At 39.6% G+C, this 24,676-nt stretch overlaps 2 protein-coding genes across 2 annotated transcripts; one reads left to right on the forward strand and one right to left on the reverse strand.

Annotated features, from left to right (window-relative positions):
• Nucleotides 1-1,292: 1,292 nt before the first annotated feature.
• Nucleotides 1,293-4,623, reverse strand: zmp:0000001048 (retinol dehydrogenase 8). Its single transcript, XM_058378137.1, has 6 exons — nt 4,375-4,623; nt 4,098-4,259; nt 3,800-3,979; nt 3,125-3,218; nt 2,803-2,986; nt 1,293-1,508 (listed from the first exon to the last, which is right to left on the reverse strand). The coding sequence occupies exons 1-6, from the start codon at nt 4,469-4,471 to the stop codon at nt 1,293-1,295; spliced, it is 933 nt and encodes a 310-aa protein (XP_058234120.1). The 5' UTR covers nt 4,472-4,623.
• A 2,828-nt stretch (nt 4,624-7,451) lies between these two features.
• Nucleotides 7,452-22,666, forward strand: shfl (shiftless antiviral inhibitor of ribosomal frameshifting). Its single transcript, XM_058378288.1, has 10 exons — nt 7,452-7,605; nt 9,133-9,268; nt 9,413-9,462; nt 9,556-9,594; nt 9,693-9,749; nt 11,757-11,798; nt 12,451-12,606; nt 15,215-15,318; nt 16,701-16,858; nt 21,327-22,666. Exons 1-10 carry the CDS (start codon nt 7,579-7,581, stop codon nt 21,548-21,550), a joined length of 993 nt encoding a protein of 330 aa, XP_058234271.1. The 5' UTR covers nt 7,452-7,578; the 3' UTR covers nt 21,551-22,666.
• Nucleotides 22,667-24,676: the final 2,010 nt, after the last annotated feature.

The following is a 24,676-nucleotide window of genomic DNA, read 5'->3' on the forward strand; positions in this document are numbered from 1 at the left end:
TTTATTGTAAGCTTTAGGAAACCTTAAACAGTTACCTGTAGAACTGTAATAACAAAATAATACATTTATAATAAGTCTTATTTTATTAAAAATAAAATCAAGACATCCATACCTTACCTCTCCTGAGGGTATAGTGCAGTCTGGGTTCATTTTAGCTTTTCTTCATCTATTTAGCGGTTTTCTAATGAGTTTAGATGATATTTGGTACATTGCTGCAGTATAAGAGGAATAGAACTTACAAAATGGACCACATCAGATTAAAAGATTAATCACTTATATTAAAGATAAAAGATGAATCACTTATATTAAAGATAAAAGATGAATCACTTATATTAAAGACTTTCCAGTTAGAAACTCACACTGTGGCTTCTTTCTTATTTTCCTGCCTGCCTCTGTGTCATTAATGCCTTTTTTTTTGGAGAAAAGTTTCATTTATTGCTGACAAATTGACAAATACATACACATACAGATCACATATTTCCATGCATTATTATTTTTATTATTATTTTATTGTTCTGGATATTAATTCCATTAGTTCCCTTTCGTTTAACAGGTCAGCACACTGGTCAGATATCACCGGGTTGCCAGATCATTATTAGATCTTTAATCCACATGCAAGATTTTAACCCGTTTAATTAAATAAGAAATCTGGTAACATTGCAAATGTAAACAACGAATCATTACAAAACTGTCACAAAGTATGTATACAAACACAATCATCTCTCAAACTGATTTAAAAACATGATTAAATCTGTAAGATTAAACCCCTATGTGTGTATCTAGTTGAGTTGATCAGGCATAACATTATGACCACCTGCCTAATATTGTGTTGTTCCTCCCCTTTTGCTGCCAAAACAGCCCTGACCCATCGAGGCATGGACTCCACTAGATCTCTGAAGGTGTGCTGTGGAATTTGGCACCAAGATGTTAGCAGCAGATCCTTTAAAAGGATACTTTTGATAGATACTGACCACTGCAGACCGGGAACACCCCACAAGAGCTGCAGTTTTGGAGATGCTCTGATCCAGTGGTCTAGCCATCACAATTTGGCCCTTCATCAAACTCGCTCAAATCCTTACGCTTGTCCATTTTTCCTGCTTCTAACATCAACTTTGAGGACAAAATGTTCACTTGCTGCCTAATATATCCCACCCACTAACAGGTGCCATGATGAGGAGATCATCAGTCTTATTCACTTCACCGGTCAGTGTTCATAATGTTATGGCTGATCTGTGTATATTTATTGTTGTATTCAGCAGTCATGACAATGGGATGATGATGTTTCTGTCCTTTCACACTTTAGACTTCCTCATCCTCCTCCGCAGCATGCGCATGAGGCCGAGGCTGAGGTTAAACACGCGGCTGTGCGTGAAGGTTAACCTGTAGAAGACGTCTAGAGGCAGGACACCTGTACGGTCTGCGTGCTTCATGGGAGTCAGGGGCGTGTAAAGAAGATTGGTCTGGTGGCGAAACGGAGGATCCTTTGATACAATCAGCTGGAACGTTTGCTGTAAAAGATAAGAATTAGATGGGGGGGTTTTTTTAACTCGTAGTCTGTCTGAATTATACCTGCTGTAACACTTCATAACAACTTATAAATGTCACGGCCACTGGGTCCAATCTCTTCTTACACCACTAGAGGGCGCCCTTATGGACTTTAAATTGTTGGCTTAATTTCCTCTGTTGATGTGTCCCCAAAAATCCGTTAACATTTTTGCCGTCAATGGAGTTTTTGTTTTGTGTTTATTTTTCCTAAAATTAGAAAACAAGCTCAAGATATCTTCACGTTATATTCTATTTTATTCTTTTATATAATACACTAGTAATACATCACTTTTCAATCTTTTAATTGTCTTGAAAAAGTTGGTTGCTAACAAGTAGCTAAATACTACAGAAGTCGTCGCGGATGTTAAACGTCATCAAGCCGAACAAGAAACCTCATCTACTGCGGCATCCTTACTGTGTTTATACTAATATTAATACTAGTTTATACTAATATGACTATAATTCCTCCTAGCAAACTTACCGAGCACATTAGATGCTTATCAGGGATTTTTTTAATTAAGAAGTGAAAGCGTTTAAAGCTTAGTGGTGGTGACGTAGAAGTCATGCGACTAATTCCTCTCTCTCTCTCTCTCTCTCTCTCATATGCATATAAAACCACATCATACAATTACACGTGATCATTCAGGTCCAAGGCATTATAGGCACAGGAGGCTTAAATCAATCAAAACATTAAAAGTGTAGTTCCTTTCTAATCTACTAAATAACAGATTTTTTACCGCTGTTGATTGTATTTATATTTAATTTACACATATTTTATATGTGTAAATTAACTTGCTGAACAGATTGTGTAAGAATCAACTTGTGGGTCACAGGTTATTTTCTGCAATAATCCAAAATACTGGATTTGTGTCGAGGGAACCGGGGTGATGATCACTTAGAGCCTGGATTACAAAAACACGTCCATGCAGCAACCTTTGTGCAACTGTGATGTGTTTTCTGATTTGTCACCTTTAAGTTTAAGTTCTGTGTTTGCTGGAGTGTAGATAGATAGATAGATAGATAGATAGATAGATAGATAGATAGATAGATAGATAGATAGATAGATAGATAGATAGATAGATAGATAGATAGATAGATAGATAGATAGATAGATAGAGCTCACTGTGCTGTAATGTATGTTCTTCTTCTTCATAAGTTCATTCGCTATTTAACACGAATTTGAATTAGGAAAGTTGTGTGCTTGTGAGGAATCAGACCTGAACAACAATGCAGACATTTCATGGAGGATTTCCTCACCTCAACCACCTCCTCAGGGCTCTGTCCGGTTGAAGCAAACACGTTTTCCGAGTTAGGAATGTAAATCTCACGGAAAATTCTAGCTGTTTCCTCATCTGTGCCGGACAGGTCCATGTTTCCAGCGTCCTCGTAAACCTTCCTCTCAAACTCTGTCAGCACCAGGCCCGGCTCTACCAAAGTCATGCTGCAGACGATGTGGTGAAATGACCGGGTAAGATAACAGAGCAGGACATGAAAATAAAACTGTGCATGAACTTTGTGTATTATGGAAATCTAGAGATCTAGTGCATTCAGTTCATTTATAGCATTTACTGTAACTCACTTAATGTTAAACTTCAGAGCTTGCACAGCAAGACTCTCACAGAAGCCCTCTACGGCGAATTTCGAAGCAGAGTAGATGTCATTAAAGGGGAGTCCTGCAAGCAAACAAACATCTGATGTACAAAACATGTGCACTGTAAAATTACTGGCAGTCTGGGAAAACCAGTCAGAGGTCTGGAAACACAAACATAATAAACTGAGCTTTTCTGCCAGTGATGTACACTGACACCTCTTCTTTAAAAAACAAAATAAACAAAAAATGTAATTATATATTTTAGCAAGACTATTTAACTATTTATGTTGCAGTCTAACCTTGCCTTGGCATCTTCCTCCTATAAGAAGTAAACCCCTGCTATAGTCATTTCCTCACACTGAATATCATGATCAGGTTTTCAGATCAGTGAAGCTTAATCAACTGAGTTTTATAATCAGACATCAGCAGCTATATGTCTGTATAGATAACACAGGACATGGTTCTGTAATGTTTAAATGAACTAATTAAAAGATGAACCAGAAATATTTCATTTGAGGAAATTCTGCTATATACAGTTTTGTGTGAATGTTTACATTTTGTCATGCGAAGGGTTTTCCCAGGTCCAGACACATGGAGAACATGTTTAGTGTTGAACATACCTTTGTTTAACTTTATAATTAGCTAAGCATCAGTTGTTCGTACCCTGAATGCCCATGACACTGCTCATCACCACAATGTGTCCACTCCGTCGTCTCTTCATGTCAGGCAGCACCTGCTTCACCAGTCGCACCAAGCCAAAGAAATTAGTGTTAAAGACATCCTGCATGGTCTTTAGGCTCTGGCACTCCAGTGGCCCGATCATCCCCATGCCAGCATTACTCACTGGGTGAACAAAAATACTATCATCAGTGTCAAGTTTTAAGCAGATCCAGTGGTGTACTGAAGCCTGTGAGATAAGTGTAATAGCATGGCACCTGAAGTAAAAGAAATTCTTATTCACCTAATATGTCGAGGCATCCGTCAGGCACGTTGTTCACACACTCTCGGATGGAGTCCTCACAGCAGACGTCCAGCTGATGGATCTCCAGAGACCTGCCCAGCGTCTCTCCAGCTGCTGTCTCCAGAGCTGCTCTCTTCCCCAAATCCCTCATGGTGGCCATGACTGACTCCAGTAGAAAGAAAAGTCATTCAGTAAGTCAGCTCAGTATATTCAACACATATGTCCTACCCAACATGTATTATATTATACAGGTTGGCATGGAAATAAAAGACCAGACCTTTAAACCTTTTAAGTTCATCCTTGGCGAGACGCACAGCCACAGCCAGACCAATCCCGAAGGAACATCCTGTCACTAAAACTCTTCTAGTTTCCATGATGCTCTTCCAGTCTCTGTCACAGAGCAGCACTGCAGTTTCCTCCACTTCTTTCACCTCTGTGTATTTCTCTGCACCTTTAGGACCAGCAAGGAGATCTGGATTAATCCAGATTTCTGCTTAATCTGTCTTAAACTTCTTTCAAATATCTGGTGGAGCCGCATTGCATTTTCTACAGAATACAGCATGGCCTAGTTATGGACAATTCATTTGACCTACAAAAATATTATTTATTATTTTGTCAATAATTAAAACAAGAATTTGCTACTTTTATTGGGTGAATTTATTAACAAATATCCATGTTTATAAAATATCCAAATAGAGCAAATAGCCAATTATATATATGCAATTTTTATTTTTTTATTTAAATTTATATATATATATATATATATATATATATATATATATATATATATATATATATATATATAAAATAAATATAATATTTATTATTTATTATATTTTTATTTACATGCAACCAAAAAAAATCTGAAAAACACAAATTAAAGAATATTAAAAGACTTTTCTATCAGAAAATCGCACTAAAGGTGAAGTTTCTTACCAGTCTGGATTTCCCTGCGTGTTTAAATGCCTTTAATGATTTTATTTTAATCGAAATTTAACTTAATCCTGGTGAATAAATCTATAAGCCTTTATATATTTCAGGTCATGTTTTTATATTTTATTCTGGTGGATATTAAGTCCGTTTACCATGGAAAAGTATCTCTAGCAACAGAAACATTTTGTGAGAAAGGTAAAGCCTACACAATCTGGCAACCGTATTCCAAAACATGGCGGTCTTGGACTTCGCGCTGTAGCTCAAAGTATTCTGGGAAATGAAGTTCTCAGGATAGAGCAATGACGCACCAAAATAAAACACTCTCATTCATTTTAGCGACACTGTTGTGAAACGATTGTACACGCATCTGTCGAAGCCACTGGTTATTTGTTTATGCGATTTTTCCTTTCTGTAAATCTTGCTAATTTGTCGACGTCCAAACACAATACTACATTACCCAAAGTGCAATGGAGAACGCCACGCTGTAACCATGGAAACAGGTTGTGAGCGTCCTGCTGGAGTTTGTTTTTTAATGTTACGGGTTTTCCAGCACACACTGAATGAGTTATTTTCCTCATCTCAAGTCACTTACTTAAGTTTGTTTGTTTGTTTGTTTGTTTGTCAGCAAATGCATAGAGCATTACAAATGTTGCACATTATTTATCAACACAATGTAAACACTAAGCAATAAGTGTATTTTAGACTATTCTGTAAATAATTGTATGAAATAATAAAAAATACTTACCTGTGTATTATCATCTTAGATAGCAGTGTAAAGAACTAAAATCAAACTACAGAACTGTTTTATATTACTACTGCACCGATTATGAATCATAAACAATAATAAAACACAGTTCATAAAAATCTATGAACTAGCCAAAGTCCATAACGGGACAGATTGTGATGTCTAGACGACTGAGAACACAGACGGTCTTGCGGAGTGTTCCCGGTGTGCAGCGATTAGTGCCTAACAAAAGTGCTTCAAGGAAGGACAAGGTCAGGGTCAGGGCCACGGGAGCCCAAGGCTTATTTTTGTGGGTGTTAAGCAAAGGCTAATTTGTCTGGTCTGATTCCACAGAACAGCTACTGTATCACAGGTTGCTGAAAAAGTGAACGCTGGCTCTGGATAGAAAGGAGTCAGAACACACAGAGCATGACAGTTTGCTGTGTAGAGCTGCAGAGTGGTCAGAGGGACCATGCTGAATCCTGTACACCTCCTATAATGGGCATCAGAACTGGACCGTGGAAGAGTTGAAGATCTGGCCTGATCAATCACATTTTATTTTACATCATGTGGACAGCTGGATGTGACTGAATCACTGACCTGAGGAAAAACTGGCACCAGGATGCACTATGAGAATGCACTATAATGCTCTGGGCAATGATCCACTCGGGAAATCTTGGATCCTGGGATTCATGTGGATGTTAATTTGACACATATCACCTACCTAAACATTGCTGCAGATCAAACACACTACTTCATGGCAGCAGTATTCCATAACACCTGTTTCCTCTTTCAGCAAGATAATGAGTTCTGCCACACTGCAAAAAATTTGAACATGACAAAGGGTTCATGGTGTTGACTTGGCCTCCAAATTTATCAAGGATCTGTAGGATGTGCTGGACATTTAATTTCATTTCATTGTCTGTACCGCTTATTCGATCTATCCTCGGGTCACGGGGAGCCTGTGCCAATCTCAGGCATCATCGGGCATCAAGGCAGGATACACCCTGGATGGAGTGCCAACCCATCACAGGGCACACACACACTCTCATTCACTCACGCAATCACACACTACGGGCAACTCCAAACAGCCTGTCTTTGGACTGTGGGAGTAAACCAGAGCACCCAGAGGAAACCCTGTACTGCTCATAACAAGTTTAATTCCAATCCAATGCCAGATTCCACAGCACATCTTCAGAGGTTTTGTGTACTCGGCAGCTCAGAACAGTTTCGGTGGCACAAGGCGGACTTACATGATAATAGGCAAGTGGTTTTAATGTACACCGATCAGCCATAACATTCTGAGCACTGACAGGTGAAGTGAATAACACTGATGATCTCTTCATCATGGTTGCTGTTAGTGAGTGGGATATATTAGGCAGCAAGTGAACATTTTGTCCTGTGTCAGAAACAGGAAAAATGGGCAAGCGTAAGGATTTGAGCGAGTTCTGACAAAGGGTCAAATTGTGATGGATAGACCACTGGATCAGAGCGTCTCCAAAACTGCAGCTCTTATGTGGTGAAGTGTTCCCGGTCTGCAGTGGTCAGTATCTATCAAAAGTGTCCTTTAAGTAACTGAAAGAGAGCATCTTGGTGCTAGATACCACAGCACACCAATATTAGGCAGGTGGTCATAATGTATGAATTAATGATGTTTGTCGGCGCCTGCTGGTTGTTTCTTGAAACAGCAGCTTCGAGAATGGAAACCGAAAGTGCAGAAAAAGAGTTGAGCAGGAAAACAGGGCCGTGTGTGTGGCTGCAGCGCTTCTGGACGAAATCTTTCTGATGTTCGTGCTGTGAAGGGACTTTAACAGCGCTGAGGAAATGAGTCGACTACAAGAGCAAGTGGAGGTAAGAAATCTTAAACATGTTGTTGACCCTGTTCCTGTGTTGACAGTAAACATGTTTGTCAGTGTAGGTGCAGCAGTCACGCCCGTGTTAACACACATCAGCGTTAAACAAATGCAACTTCCTTCATTACTTAAAAAATCTCATCTGAGCTCACAAACCAATGAAGTTTACACACCTCAAGCTTTTTCTGCACTTTTGGTAGTTATTTAATTATCCCCAGTGACATAGACATATACAGAATAGATGTTCATTAAAAGAAAACTGCTGTCTGTTTTGTTTATTTGTTTTGCATTGTGTTTAATAAAACTGTGTTACCTTTATTTATATCTAGCAAATTATTAGTCTTTATTACATAACACGGCTCTTAGAAGTGTCTATTTTTTATATATATATATATGTATATATGTATATGTATATATATATATATATATATATATATATATATATATGAAGAAAGCAAACCCATGGTGTTTGGCATAATATGACTTGAAAGAGATTTGTATATAGTAAAGAGAGGGAGGAAAGGAAGTCTCCAATACATTTGCATTTATTTGATATTCACTCCCACAGCTTCAAAAGTGAGGGCAAGGATCAGTCCAAATAGAGAGCTGTAAATTTACTGCACTCTGCCCTGTAATTATTAAAGCAGAACTCCACCCTGAAATCCATGATATATTTTATAAAGAAATGTTTTTTCTTAGAGACTCAGCCAGTTATTTTGTGACACAATACTGCATGTGTCATTACTCCGGTGAGAAGTTTGTGATGCAACACTAAAAAACCCATAAAGTCCCAGAAAGCAACAGTTTTCTGACTCAAAGACACCCTTATCCAGAGAGACTTACATTTTCATCTTATTTTTATACAACTGAGCAATTAAGGGGCTTGCTTTAAGGGCTCAACCTTCTAACCTTCTGATTAGTAGTCTAACGCTTTAACCACTAAGCTACCACATCCTTAAGACAAGACTCAACTCGGATATTTTGCAGTCTACAAGACGACATCTAAACAAATTGAAGCTTTGGAAGCTGAGCTATACCTGCAGCCGGATAAATTCAAGGATTAAAGCACCGCCGCATCGCTCTGTGTAGATAAAGAAAGTGTAAATCTCATCAGCAGGCATTGTGGTGTAATGACAAAAACAACTGACGGAAATTTAGAAAATAAACCTCGGATGATGTTGAAGGTCACACTGATTCCTCATACCATCTCAAGGAGTTTTTCCTCGCCTCAGGCTCACTCACTAGGGATGATTTTGTCTAACACCTAGGACTTTTTGGCCCAGGTTTTTTGTTTCTTATGTTCTGTAAAGCTGCTTTGAGACAATTTTCATTGTTAAAAGCGTTTTGCAAATAAAATTGAATTGAATTGAATCGTAAAGATTATAATGCGGCTCATTCAGGATGGATTAATAAGTTTAGTAATAAGTTTAATTAATAAGAACGATTAGAGTCGGTGTATAAAGGTGCAGTGTAATGTTGGATATTTTTATACAGATATGATGTGTACTTTGTTTTGTTGACTCAGTTGGAAAAATGTGTCCGGCGACTGAGAGAGTCGTTTCACGGAAAGATTCAGATCGACAGGGCGGCGGTTCTCATGCGTCGCTACAACAACAACTACCAGATGGTAGCGAAGGTGATCATCCTGATGAAAGACCAAGGTAAAAAAGGAGAACATCTTTGTTTTCCGAACCACTTCTCCTGATGCACTGATTCACCAGCGTGATTTACTAAAGCAACATTGCACTTCCTTTTCCCACACTTCCCATTTTCTCTCTGTCTCTCATTCCCCGTCTCGCACCCAGAACTGGACGAAGACGACAGATGGTCACTGAAAAATGATCCTGTCGTAAAGGTAAGGCTTTGTCTCCTCCTCTTCCAGATACCGAAACATTATTATGCAAAAAGCTTGTTTTGCATCACTAAAGCGTTTCCTGTTCACTGACAGAATGTGGTCGAGAAGCTGCAGAATGAGGAAAAGGAAAAGGTAACAATTGCAGGCTGACTGAGTTTCTCTGAACCCTAGCTTCTCTTCTGGGTCTTGGTCCAAGGCCTGAGATTTGAGCATTACATTTTATGTTGCAGGAAAAAAGAAAAGACAGACAACCAGGAGCCAGTAACGAACCTAGGAGCTCTAAACAAGTAGGTAAAACTCTGGAGGTTTCTGGAAGTCTCGCTCCTGCAGCGGTGTTATCAGATTTATTTGTATCTGCTTGCAAGTTTTCTCAAAATCTAAAAAAGTGTCATTTAAACCATAGCGACAGTGACCATTACCATTACCATTACCACGTTAAACACCTTTATTCTCTTCTCTCTCTTTCTCTTTCTTTCTCTCTCCTTCTTTCTTTCTTTCTCTCTCTCTTTTCAATGGAACACTGAAAATATCGTAGCTATAAATATTAGATGTCTCTCTCTCTCTCTCTCTCTCTCTCTCTCTCTCTCTCTGTCTATCTCTCTCTCTCTCTCTCTCTCTCACTCTCTTTCTCTTTCTTTCTCTCTCTCTCTCTCTCTCTCTCTCTCTCTCTCTCTCTCTCCCTGCCTATGGAGTGTATCACTTTGTAATCTCAATCAATCAATTGCAAAATCCCTCTCGTACACTGGAACATCTGCTGCCTAAAAAAATTCACAATGCACCACAAAAACCAGGGAGCAGGAAATACACACTTACAGCAAATGACATCATATTTTGTTCAGCTCAAAAACAAATGGCAGACAAACCAAACTCTAACCATCTTCACCTACAAATAAGTAGATTATGGATTAGGAGATATATATATATATATATATATATATATATATATATATATATATATATATGGTTTGTTAGAGTCTACGATCCTGCATGAGAGAAACAAGTGTGATTAATAAGCTGACACATTTAAACAGTGTATAAAACTTAATTATTACGTGAATATGTTATACATGTACACAAATACGTAGTCTCGGAAATCATCGTTGTCCCAGTGTGCAGCGAGACAGAGCTTTTACCCGAGTCCTAACTCATGTACATGACATACTGATTCACTACCTAGGGAGCTAGAGAGCTGTTTGAGACACAGCCTAAGACTTTAACTGAGGTTTTAACTGCAAACTGTAGCTCACTAGTGTTAGCTTATATGTGCCAGAAAAGGCATCTGGCATTAGGAAAATGTGTGCTGATGAAAATCTAGTCTACCGATGGCATGTCATAATTTTCATAAATTATGTTTTTGTTTTGAAATGTCATTTAAATTCTTTCTTTAAAAGACCATTTCATTTCCTCTGGATGTATTTGAAGATCACTATGTGCTTCCTAAACAAGATTGCAGAGCTGATTTCAGGACAGAAAAATGTAAACACAAGTCTGCGGCGTTCAGTCCATTCGAAGGGAACTTTGCTGTGTTTTCTCCCTCGGTGCGACTCTTTAGACAGGTACAGACACAAGGATCAGACTCGGGTACGGACAGAAACATCCGGTCCGGGAAGCCTGACCGAGGTGGCGTCGGTCCGCTTCCACATGAACTTGTTACAACTTGACTCAGAATCAACCCAGTTGCAGGAAGTGAACCAAACATCCTGTGTGTATTGGCTTGCAACATTTCTCTGTAGATAAGTGAGCTGCTTTAGTGTAGCAGACATGCTGTGTGCTCTGGATAATGACAGGAATCCTGAATGCAGTCCACATAACATTTTAAACTTCTGGGTGTTATTATGCATTATTATTATGTATTAATAAGTACATTTATTGAGCATCATGCTGAGATGACTTTTCATATATATATATATATATATATATATATATATATATATATATATATATATATATATATATATATATATATATATATTTATATATATATACACACGGTAAAGGTTTATTCACTTTATCTCAGCCCTACATGCTGCTCAGGCAATGTTTTGTTCTTGTTCTGTTTTTTTTTTTTTTTACTTTTTGGTTTGTTTAATTATCTGAAACCAAGCCACAAGCATCAAATAAACATTGATTGAAAGTTTATAAACCCACTATGTTTTTCTCAGGTGCCTCTAAAATCGAATGATCGTTACAGGTTTTGCAAAATTTACAGACTGCCCCTTTAAATAAATAAATAATCACCAGTAATGGATCCTCTGTGCTGATGTGTACTCTCTCTTCTCTGTGTCTCTGGCTAGCCAAAAGCAAACAAAGAGCCTCGGGAGGACAAAGACATACAGGTCAGTTACCTAATGTCCTCATTCTCTCTCTCTCTCTCTCTCTCTCTCTCTCTCTCTCTCTCCAATGAAACACTGCTTGACAAAAACATCTGACCATATAAAATGGAAACAAAAGGCTACTGAGCGATTGCGTCATGTAATAAATATTAGGAGATGTATCAAATCTCTCTCTCTCTCCCTCCCTCCCTCCCTCCCTCCCTCTATCTCTCTCTTACACGCCCTCTCTCTGAATTTTTTCATTTTCAATTTTCTATTGCACTCTCTCTCTCTCTCTCTCTCTCTCTCTCCCTCTCTCTCTCTCCCATGAAACACTGCACAAGACTGCAAACATTCACCTGTGCAGCTTGATAAAACCATCTGACCATATAAAATGGAAACAAAAGGCTACTGAGCAAGTGCGTCATGTAATAAATATTCGGAGATGTATCAAATCTCTCTCTCTCCCTCTCTCTCTCTCTCTCTCTCTCTGCCCACTAAGTGATTGTCACATAACAAAAATTAGGAGATATATCAAATATCTATTTCTGTCTCTCTCTCTCTTTCTCTCTCTCTCTCTCTCTCTCTCTCCCTCTCTGCCTTTTGAGCGATTGTGTCACATAATAAATATTAGACGCTATTTATCTTATTTAAACGTATTTATGTGTATGTGTAGGATCTTGGGAAGCAACTTCGTCTTCTGCCTCTAACAGAGAAGAACAAGCGCATGTTCGATCGCGTGCAGCAGAACCAAATGCCCTCCGTGGAGCACCAGTTCGCCTGCGAGTTCTGCGACAAGAGCTGGTGGAGACGAGTCCCTGAGAGAAAGAGGGTAAAAGTCGCAGATATACGAATTCTTCAATCAAGTAAACGTGCAGTCATTTAAACAAATCCTGCTAAAGTAAAGCAGAAAAAATATAAATATATCATACATAAATTTAGGAAAAATACTGGTAAATTAGGGAAGTGAGAAGGTAAATGAATGCTTTTAACCAAGGACCCAAAGTTAACATCAACTAAGGCTAATTAACAGATCCTAATCTCTTAAATCTTTGCTAGCATGAACAAAACTAGCAGATAACTAGCTGATTCTGTTAGCTAGCTGTCCCAATCAGGAAGCAAAACTCTTAATGAGGTCCACAGGCTAGTTGAGTCTAATTGTAGCTAACACTACACCTTCTGAAAGCATAAATCCTACATAAGTATTTACCCACCTTGTTGTTTTCCATGTAATGGATTTAATTTGGGATTATGTGTCCTGAATCTGCACAAAATAGTCTATGAGTGGGAATAAAAAGCAGACATGTTTGCTAATGAAAAATTACAAATCATTAATCCTTTTTACAGTAGCTGAGTTTATGGTCTGGATTTATTGCTCTATTCACTTCTCTTATGGAATAACAAAGACCTGCTATTCGTTTAATTACGGTCAATTTGCTAAGCTGGATTACGACCTTCCCGTATGTTTGACACCTCTCGTCTGTTTTACCGAGCTTCTGCAAATTATAGAATTGAGATATTCATTATTTTGTGTGTCATATTTACATAATATTTGATTTTAACACCCATATTTGTTCAGATTGGTTCTTACTCTGTCGTCGGGAGATCATAGGTTTGTTAACAGATCCAAGTGATCCATCATTTGTCTGATCTGTCTGAAAGGGCTCTCTGTCTCTCTGCCCTGTCAGTCGGTGTGACACTGGTCGGTGTATGTGAGCTGATGTATGCAGAAGAGGGCAGATAGTGCTTCTGTTTTCCGCTGCTTCGGTTCGAAAAGATAAATTCGGTTTTACATGTTTGTGATAGACGTTTTGGTCTGATGCAGATTTATGTTTAGATGTAAATACAGTGGAACCTCCGCATAGGAAATTAATTTGTTTAATTTGTTCTGGAGGCGAGTTCTTAAGGTGAAAATTTGTATTGCAAATACAAAACGTATGGTACAAAGAACTCACCAAAGCCAAGCATTCCATGTCAAGGCCCCTCACAGGGGTGTCGTGCCACTAAGCTTGGGCTAAATGCCGATGCAAACTTCTCGCAAAATTTTGATTCTTAAGGTGCTAATTCATAAGGGAGGGCATTTGTGTGCTAAGGTTCCACTGTACCAGGAATTCCAAATCTCAAACTCAAATGAATTGGCCTTGCTGTTCTAATAGTTTCAGAGGGAAGCATTTGGTCTCATTCTCGCTGTTACGACTCAAATGCCACAATAATTAAGATTAGGATTTAAGCCCCATGAAGGTGTCTGATGATAAGACTTCAACCTGATGGTGATGATTGACAGATGTACTAATGCTTAAAAAGGAAAGTTGTTATAGCCATTTCTACTCTTATTTACTAAATAAATAAAGTGAGAGGTGAAGTGAATAACGCTGATGATCTCCTCATCATGGCACCTGTTAGTGGGTGGGATATATTAGGCAGCAAGTGAATACTTTTTGTCCTCAGAGTTGATGTGTTAGAAGCAGGAAAAATGGACAAGTGTAAGGATTTGAGCGAGTTTGACAAAGGGACAAATTGTGATGGCTAGACCACTGGATCAGAGCATCTCCAAAACTGCAGCTCTTGTGGGGTGTTCCCGGTCTGCAGTGGTCAGTATCTATCAAAAGTGGTCCAAGGAAGGAACAGTGGTGAAGCGGTGACAGGGTCATGGACGGCCAAGGCTCATTGATGCACGTGGGGAGAGAAGGCTGGCCCGTGTGATCCGATCCAACAGACGAGCTACTGTTGCTCAAACTGCTGAAGAAGTTAATGCTGGTTCTGATAGAAAGGGGTCAGAATACACAGTGCAGGACGGGTCAGGGCTGTTTTGGCAGCAAAAGGAGGACCAACACAATATTAGTCAGTTGGTTATAATGCTATGCCTGGTCAGTGTATGTATTTATTTCACACTCACATTCTTATGTATGCTATAAAAAGTTTTTTTGTTGTTAAGTTTGTTTTATGGTTAATTTACAACAATTTTTCATTCCTCTTTGTTTCTGTAAGCCACCAAGTAAATTATTTTTAACAATGTACGGAAAAGGACATTTTCTCTGGCAATATAACAAATGGTCATTAAAAAAAGGAAATATTTATACAGAAGTAAAGTAATTATACTGTGTTATTATGCATGAATGAATGAACTTCTAAATAGTTACCTCCTCAGTAGAGGCAGGACTAGGTCTCGTTGCCATGGAGATCTTCGGATACGTCCAATGCAAGTGTGTATATTCGAATAAATAGAAATAATATAATAATAATAACAGACATTTTTAGGGATGTAATATTACTAATCCAGTGAGTAAAAAACATATCATGAGATCATCATATTTTTCTCTTCTCTGTTGATTTCCATTCCCCAGCGGTTGTTAAAGATAAGAGACGATGTGACGCTGCTGTGGTCTGAGTTAAATCTAGTATCATTAAAATCACTGAGTGTGATCTCTGATCCTTTTCAGGTGTCACGCTGCCAGTTGTGCAAAAAGAAATTCGACCCTGTGCCACCAAACAAAATGTGGGGCATCGCGGAGTTCATGTGCCCCAACTGCACTCGATCCTTCAAGTACGTAAAAGCTTCAGTACAGAATAAACGTACTCTCACGAAGTCTTCCCTTAAACTCTTCCTTCCGTTGTTGTTTTCTGTTTCCTGTCTTAAAGAAGGTTCTTGTACTTTATTAACCCAAGCCTTTGGGAAGTGGAATAATTATGACCTATCTATACATGTTAGGAACAACATTACAATTATAAACAAATACAAAAACAATTTAATGTTATAGAAATGTAATATTTGTCACAATTATGCTCCAAACAAATAGCATAAAATATCTTGAATCTAGTCCGTATCTTGTGTTTCCATTTACAGGATTTCAACAAACCAAATATAAGATCATTAAAAGCTTTTTCTAGATATTTGTACTAATTCCAAGCTTAAAATATAACTGATAATTTTACTAATTGTAAATTGTTTATTTCTAGAAAGAAGCAAAATATTCTGCCTATAGTACAAGAAAAAAGTTTTAAATGAATGAAAATATCTAGACAAAGGTTTAATAATCTCATATTTGGTTCATTTTGATCTTATAAGAGGAAATATTAGATTTTTTTTGTACTTGCTGAGATGGCATTTTCTATGCACTGTAATGACTTTAGCTAAAAAAAAAAAAAAAAAAAGTTAGTTCCCGTTATCACTTACATCATAGCAGCTTCGAATATTTATTCCCTCACTTCCTCTTAAAGGTAATGAGACAAAAGAACAAAGCTTGTTACTGAACCTGTAAAATCCAGACGTCTTTCTCATGGCGGGAAAAAGTTACAGCTTTACCTCTGACTGTAACAAGACTCTGACACTGGAGACTCCTTCCAAAAATGTTAAACATCTCCTTCACCGTTTAAACAAGGATCCTGTGCTCTTTATTAAAGAGCAGCACGGTTTTAATCCAGTGATTTTTAGGCTTAGGTGTGGAGCATCTGCCTGTGAACTTGCCGTTGCTATAGAAATGGTGAGGTGTTAGAACTAGCATGTTAATACCCTAAAACCTGCCTTGCAGAATTGAGAATCCACTATATTACTAGTATCAGTATTTCTAAACCTCACTTTCACTGCTTTTTTCTTTAATTAACTTAATCTAATTCTTTTAAAGTTACAGAAAGATAAAATTAATATATAGTGCATTTATAAGTCAAAGGAAGCAGGAAAGTGTTAATTTTCAGGTTTTAAGGTATAGAAATTATTAGGTTTATCCTAATAAAGGTCCTGTTCCAAAAATGAGTTTTCATTGAAATGTGTGACGTTCTAAATAATTCAGAAGAGACAGGTCCAGGACAGGTGTGCAGAAATTGAATTAACTGAAATTAAATAGCGATATTAAAACATTCCCTTTTATGTTACGTTTTGTTTGTTTGTTTTTTGCTTGATCATGATGGTTTATCGTTTTTTTCTGCAAGGGGTTTCGGTCGAATGGACCTGGGATCTCCGTGTTATAATTGTCGTTTCATTGTAATGCCGACGCGCATCCTGCCTCCACGCAAACACTTGAGGAACATGGGGCCGAGGAGAAGACACCAGCACAGCTGCCTGGCAGAGGACTGCTACAACAGACAGGGTAACAGTGCTATAACAGACAGGATAACAGTGCTATAACAGACAGGATAACAGTGCTGTAACAGACAGGGTAACACTGCTGTAACAGACAGGGTAACAGTGCTGTAACAGACAGGGTAACACTGCTATAACAGACAGGGTAAGAGTACTAAAACAGACAGGGTAACAGTGCTGTAACAGACAGGATAACACTGCTGTAACAGACAGGGTAACACTGCTACAACAGACACGGTAACACTGCTGTAACAGACAGGGTAACACTGCTATAACAGACAGTGTAACACTGCTATAACAGTGCAGGGTAACACTGCTGTGACAGACAGGGTAACACTGCTGTAACAGACAGGATAACACTGCTGTAACAGACAGGATAACACTGCTGTAACAGACAGGGTAACACTGCTATAACAGACAGGATAACACTGCTGTAACAGACAGGGTAACACTGCTGTAACAGACAGGGTAACAGTGCTATAACAGACAGGGTAACACTGCAATAAACGAACACGGTAACACTGCTGTAACAGACAGGGTAACACTGCTATAACAGACAGTGTAACACTGCTATAACAGTGCAGGGTAACACTGCTGTGACAGACAGGGTAACACTGCTGTAACAGACAGGGTAACAGTACTATAACAGACAGGGTAACACTGCTGTAACAGACAGGATAACACTGCTGTAACAGACAGGATAACACTGCTGTAACAGACAGGGTAACACTGCTATAACAGACAGGATAACACTGCTGTAACAGACAGGGTAACACTGCTGTAACAGACAGGGTAACAGTGCTATAACAGACAGGGTAACACTGCAATAAACGAACACGGTAACACTGCTGTAACAGACAGGGTAACACTGCTATAACAGACAGTGTAACACTGCTATAACAGTGCAGGGTAACACTGCTGTGACAGACAGGGTAACACTGCTGTAACAGACAGGGTAACAGTACTATAACAGACAGGGTAACACTGCTGTAACAGACAGGATAACACTGCTGTAACAGACAGGATAACACTGCTGTAACAGACAGGGTAACACTGCTATAACAGACAGGATAACACTGCTGTAACAGACAGGGTAACACTGCTGTAACAGACAGGGTAACAGTGCTATAACAGACAGGGTAACACTGCTGTAACAGACAGGATAACACTGCTGTAACAGACAGGGTAACACTGCTATAACAGACAGTGTAACACTGCTATAACAGTGCAGGGTAACACTGCTGTGACAGACAGGGTAACACTGCTGTAACAGACAGGGTAACAGTACTATAACAGACAGGGTAACACTGCTGTAACAGACAGGATAACACTGCTGTAACAGACAGGGTAACACCGCTGTAACAGACAGGGTAACACTGCTACAACAGACACGGTAACACTGCTGTAACAGACAGGGTAACACTGCTATAACAGACAGGGTAACACTGCTATAACAGACAGTGTAACACTGCTATAACAGTGCAGGGTAACACTGCTGTAACAGACAGGGTAACACTGCTGTAACAGACAGGGTAACAGTACTATAACAGACAGGGTAACACTGCTGTAACAGACAGGGTAACACTGCTACAGGGTAAGACTGGTGTAACAGACAGGGTAACAGTGCTGTAACAGACAGGGTAACAGTGCTGTAACAGACAGGGTAACACTGCTACAGGGTAACACTGCTGTAACTGTAGCAGTGTTACAGGGTAACACTGATATAACAGACAGGGTAACATTGCTACAGGGTAACACTGCTATAAAAGACCAGGTAACACTGCTATTTCACACAGGGTAACACTGCTACAACAGACAGGATAACACTGCTACAGGGTAACACTGCCATAACAGACAGGGTAACATTGCTACAGGGTAACACTGCTATAAAAGACAGGGTAACACTGCTACAGGGTAACACTGCCATAACAGACAGGGTAACACTGCTACAGGGTAACACTGCTATAACAGACAGGGTAACACTGCTACAGGGTAACACTGCCATAACAGACAGTGTAACACTGCTATAACAGACAGGGTAACACTGCTATAACAGACAGTGTAACACTGCTATAACAGACAGGGTAACACTGCTGTAACAGACAGGGTAACACAGCTACAGGGTAACACTGCTGTAACAGACAGGGTAACACAGCTACAGGGTAACACTGCTGTAACAGACAGGGTAACACAGCTACAGGGTAACACTGCTGTAACAGACAGGGTAACACTGCTACAACAGACACGGTAACACTGCTGTAACAGACAGGGTAACACTGCTGTAACCGACAGGGTAACACTGCTGTAACAGACAGGGTAACACTGCTATAACAGACAGGGTAACACTGCTATAACAGACGTTTACACTGCTACTGGGTAACACTGCTGTAACAGACAAGGTAACACTGCTATTGCAGACAGGGTAACACTGCTATAACAGACAGGGTAACACTGCTATAGCAGACGGTTACACTGCTACTGGGTAACACTGCTATAGCAGACAGGGTAACACTGCTATTGCAGACAGGGTAACACTGCTATAACAGACAGGGTAACACTGCTATAGCAGACGGTTACACTGCTACTGGGTAACACTGCTACTGCAGACAGGGTAACACTGCTATAACAGACAGGGTAACACTGCTATAGCAGACAGGGTAACACTGCTATAACAGACAGGGTAACACTGCTATAACAGACAGGGTAACACTGCTATAACAGACGTTTACACTGCTACTGGGTAACACTGCTGTAACAGACAAGGTAACACTGCTGTAACAGACAAGGTAACACTGCTATTGCAGACAGGGTAACACTGCTATAACAGACAGGGTAACACTGCTACTGGGTAACACTTCTATAGCAGACAGGGTAACACTGCTATTGCAGACAGGGTAACACTGCTATAACAGACAGGGTAACACTGCTATAGCAGACGGTTACACTGCTACTGGGTAACACTGCTATTGCAGACAGGGTAACACTGCTATAACAGACAGGGTAACACTGCTATAACAGACAGGGTAACACTGCTATTGCAGACAGGGTAACACTGCTATAACAGACAGGGTAACACTGCTGTAACAGACAGGGTAACGCTGCTATAGTAGACAGGGTAACACTGCTATAACAGACAGGGTAACACTGCTGTAACAGACAGGGTAACACTGCTGTAACAGACAGGGTAACGCTGCTATAACAGACAGGGTAACACTGCTATAACAGACAGGGTAACACTGCTGTAACAGACAGGGTAACACTGCTGTAACAGACAGGGTAACAGTTACAGGGTAACACTGCTGTAACAGACAGGGTAACACTGCTATAACAGACAGGGTAACACAGTTACAGGGTAACACTGCTGTAACAGACAGGGTAACACTGCTGTAACAGACAGGGTAACACTGCTATAACAGACAGGGTAACACTGCTGTAACAGACAGGGTAACACTGCTGTAACAGACAGGGTAACACTGCTATAACAGACAGGGTAACACTGCTATAACAGACAGGGTAACACTGTTGTAACAGACAGGGTAACACTGCTATAACAGACAGGGTAACAGTGCTATAACAGACAGGGTAACAGTGCTATAACAGACAGGGTAACACTGCTATAACAGACAGGGTAACACTGCTGTAACAGACAGGGTAACACTGCTGTAACAGACAGGGTAACGCTGCTGTAACAGACAGGGTAACACTGCTATAACAGACAGGGTAACACTGCTGTAACAGACAGGGTAACACTGCTGTAACAGACAGGGTAACACTGCTATAACAGACAGGGTAACACTGCTATAACAGACAGGGTAACACTGCTATAACAGACAGGGTAACACTGCTGTAACAGACAGGGTAACACTGCTATAACAGACAGGGTAACACTGCTATAACAGACAGGGTAACACTGCTATAACAGACAGGGTAACACTGCTGTAACAGACAGGGTAACACTGCTATAACAGACAGGGTAACACTGCTGTAACAGACAGGGTAACACTGCTATAACAGACAGGGTAACACTGCTATAACAGACAGGGTAACACTGCTATAACAGACAGGGTAACACTGCTATAACAGACAGGGTAAAACTAGGTGTCAGTAACACCTACTTTAGTGTGGGACCTGCTCAGTTTAATTTTATTTGTTTAGCACTTTTAACAAAGGACATTCTCACAAAGCAGCTTTATAGAACTATATAAATTTACAATACAAATTATATTTATCCTTAATGATCAAGTCAGAGGTGAAGGTGGTGAGGAAAAACATCCTGAGAAGATCATTTACAGCATTTGGTTTACATTAGAATTTATACAACTGAGCCATTGAGTGTTAATGGCCTTTGCTCAGGGGCACCTTACTGGTTCTGGGATTTGAACTCACAACCCTGCAATCAATAGTTTAACCCCTTAACCACTGAGCTACCACTTCCCACTGTCTCACATGTAACATTTGGTTTCTGTTCGTCACAGAGCCTCACGTTCCGAATACAGAGTGTGTGCACCCGGTCAGCAGGATGAAGAACGGTAAGCCTCAGGTGGTGAACCCCAGCCATCCTCACTTCAGCAGTGGCTCCACGGTGAACACGTGCCTGAGTCAGGGCAGCCTGCTGGAGGATTTGTTTGACATCATAATGGATGACATCCGCGAGGAGGAAGAGAGCGACAACAACTCAGACAGCAGCACCAGCAGCTGAAGGAAACGCCAGTGTGTGTGTGTCCACAGCTCACAAGCACTGTCCCAAAGCACTGAGCTTTGTTTAGTGAAAAATTCATATAATGTGAAACGTGGCACAGTGCAGAGAGCTTTGTTTTAGAGAAGCAACATCTTCTCTAGCATTTTCAGGAATTTCAAAGATATTGCAGGTTATTTTAGGGCTGAAGGTTTGTGCTGTAAACTTTAGGGAACAGCTTTGTTCACATTTTTAGATTTACAAATTTGCTCGAACGACACACGTTTTTCACTTGACACAGAATAAGGTCATATTATATATCCAGAAATATTATTTATTCCTAAAGTCAGTCAGTAATCCATCCATACACTTGTCCATCAATGTCAGTTTAGCTAAAGAAATATTAGCAAAGTGTGTCATGCCAAAAAAAAGAAGAAAGTGCACTTAATCATGGCTCAAATGAACTTTAGTAGCAACTGTAATAGTTTGTAAAGTCATACGTAGGCGTTGGAGCTGATAATTCTGCTATATGCAGCCATATGCATTTCGCTTCTCTTCATTTAATTGCATTAATCATTTACAGGTCTATCTTCAATCTCTTTGTGCTTTTGTAATCTTATTGAGCTCACATAGTGTGGCATCCATTTGTGGTTTCAACATATAATTACAGTAAATAACACTGTTTAGAAAAGCTTTGCTGGGATTGTACAGTATATATAAATATACATCAGAGGTTTTAAACATTTTATACAATGAAGGGTCGAAATTTCTAGATTTTATGAAGACCACAAGCTTTATTCTGTTTTATTGAAGAAAGTATTAATATTAAGCAGTGAATATATTGCTAAAGTTTATCTATTGGATATTGTACTCTCGAACCACTGTTTGTTTTTGTACGTTGCTGTTAATTTAAAACGCACACAATATACCAGCTGAAACACAGAAAGAACCCTTTGAGTTCTACTTTTTTGGATTTCAGATTGAAGAGCATGGAAGTGACAGGGTCTCCTAAGCATTTCTTTAAAAATAAGCAAGTGTTTTGTTTTGTTTTTCCCCTGGACTAAAAGGATTACTGTGGTATGTCAGCTTGTGAATGGCTCAAGTGCAGGTGGTCAGAAATAAAGATGATTTCCCCTTTAACATCTTATGTTTTTTCCACAAAGCGTCACATTTTGCTATATCTCATATTGCTGTGTGAAATAATAATAAGAACTGATGGCATGAAGCCTTTATTATCACCACACATACATTACAGCACAGTGGAATACTTTTCTTCACATATCCCAGTTGGGGTCAGAGCGCAGGGGCAGCTATGAAACAGCGCCCCTGGAGCAGAGACGGTTAAGGGCTTGCTCAATTGCCCAAGAATGGAGCTCAGTGGTGCTGAGGTTTGAACCACAATCCTGCAATCAACAACCCAGAGCCTTAACCACTTGAGCCACCACATACATCACTTTAACATCACCATTCAGTCTGTATTATCTAGAAACTGCACTTTCTAAAAGCACAGCTCATGCACCTATAGCTCATGCCTTGATTGCATTAAACACTGACTTCAACAGCTCCATAGTAAAGCTAAACCCAGCATCTGAACATGGTTTGGATTGCATCAGTGAAAACTGTAGATTCTTGCTGAGCTCATCATCACTTGTGTGTTCATGAGATAAGCCTGAGATCATCTGTCCAACGGGACCAGCGGGAGATTATGCAGCATTTTGACAAAAACAAACACATCAATAGAAGATGTCAATTTAGATTGAGCTAAATTATAAAAATAGGAAAAAACATGGTGGAACATTTTTTCATGTATTTCAGAGTTAAAACATCTTGCAATATTAGACATGTTGAGGAGGTCTATGATCCTAATTCATGTATCTGCCTTCTTTGTGACATTTTTAACCATTCCCCTTTATCAGCTAACATTTTTGGATTGACAGCAGTTTAGTTAAGTTGTCTTTATTTGTTACATATACATTACTGCACAGTGAAATTCTTTCTTCGCATATCCCATCCTTGGGGGTTGGGGTCAGACATGATCCAGTGCCCCTGGAGCAGGGGGAGGTTGCTCAAAGGCCCAACAGTGGCAGTGGCTTGAACCCTGATCTTCTGGTCAACAACTTACACTATATTGCCAAAAGTATTCGCTCACCTGCCTTGACTCGCATATGAACTTAAGTGACATCGCATTCCTAATCCATAGGGTTCAATATGACGTCGGTCCACGCTTTGCAGCTATAACAGCTTCAACTCTTCTGGGAAGGCTGTCCACAAGGTTTAGGAGTGTGTTTATGGGAATTTTTGACCATTCTTCCAGAAGCGCATTTGTGAGGTCACACACTGATGTTGGACGAGAAGGCCTGGCTCTCAGTCTCCGCTCTAATTCATCCCAAAGGTGTTCTATCGGGTTGAGGTCAGGACTCTGTGCAGGCCAGGCAAGTTCATCCACACCAGACTCTGTCATCCATGTCTTTATGGACCTTGCTTTGTGCACTGGATTGCTGTATTGCCTGCTGTTTTGGTTTCAAGACTGGATTGTTAGTTTTGGGGATGTGAATTTTATTTTTTGTTGGATTGGGGATTGGGATCCTGGGGATTGTTTTTTTTGGTTGTAATCAGGGTTTGGTCTATGTTGATTGGGATTGGTATATTGTCTTTTTTGGCATTGGGAGTGCATGTTGTTTGGTATTAGGAGTTTGTTTTTGTTGATTGGGATTAGTCTTTTTTTGGAATTGTAAGGATGTTTGGGATTGGTTTTGCCTTTGTTGTGGTTAGGCTTTTGCTTTTGTAAGAATTGGGATGTTTGTTATCTAATATTATGTTATTGATGTTATCTTTTTTTGTAACTGGAGTTTTATCCCTGCTGATATTGAGAGGACACTTTAATACAAGACTAGAGGTTTTTCATTGTTGGGATTAGTTTTGTTGGCTTTTAAAGGTTTGTCTTAGAAATCTGAATCTTGAGAAGAACTGAGGGCATGAAGCCTTTATTATCGCCACACATACATTACAGCAGAATTCTTTTCTTCGCTTATCCCAGCTGAGGAAGTTGGGGTCAAAGTGCAGCGGCAGCTATGATACAGCACCCCTGGAGGGGCCCAACAGTGGACTTGGTGGTGCTGGGGCTTGAACCCTGATCTTCCTATAAGCAAC

Source organism: Hemibagrus wyckioides, linkage group LG24 (assembly GCF_019097595.1).
Source record: "Hemibagrus wyckioides isolate EC202008001 linkage group LG24, SWU_Hwy_1.0, whole genome shotgun sequence".
Lineage (NCBI taxonomy): Eukaryota > Metazoa > Chordata > Actinopteri > Siluriformes > Bagridae > Hemibagrus > Hemibagrus wyckioides.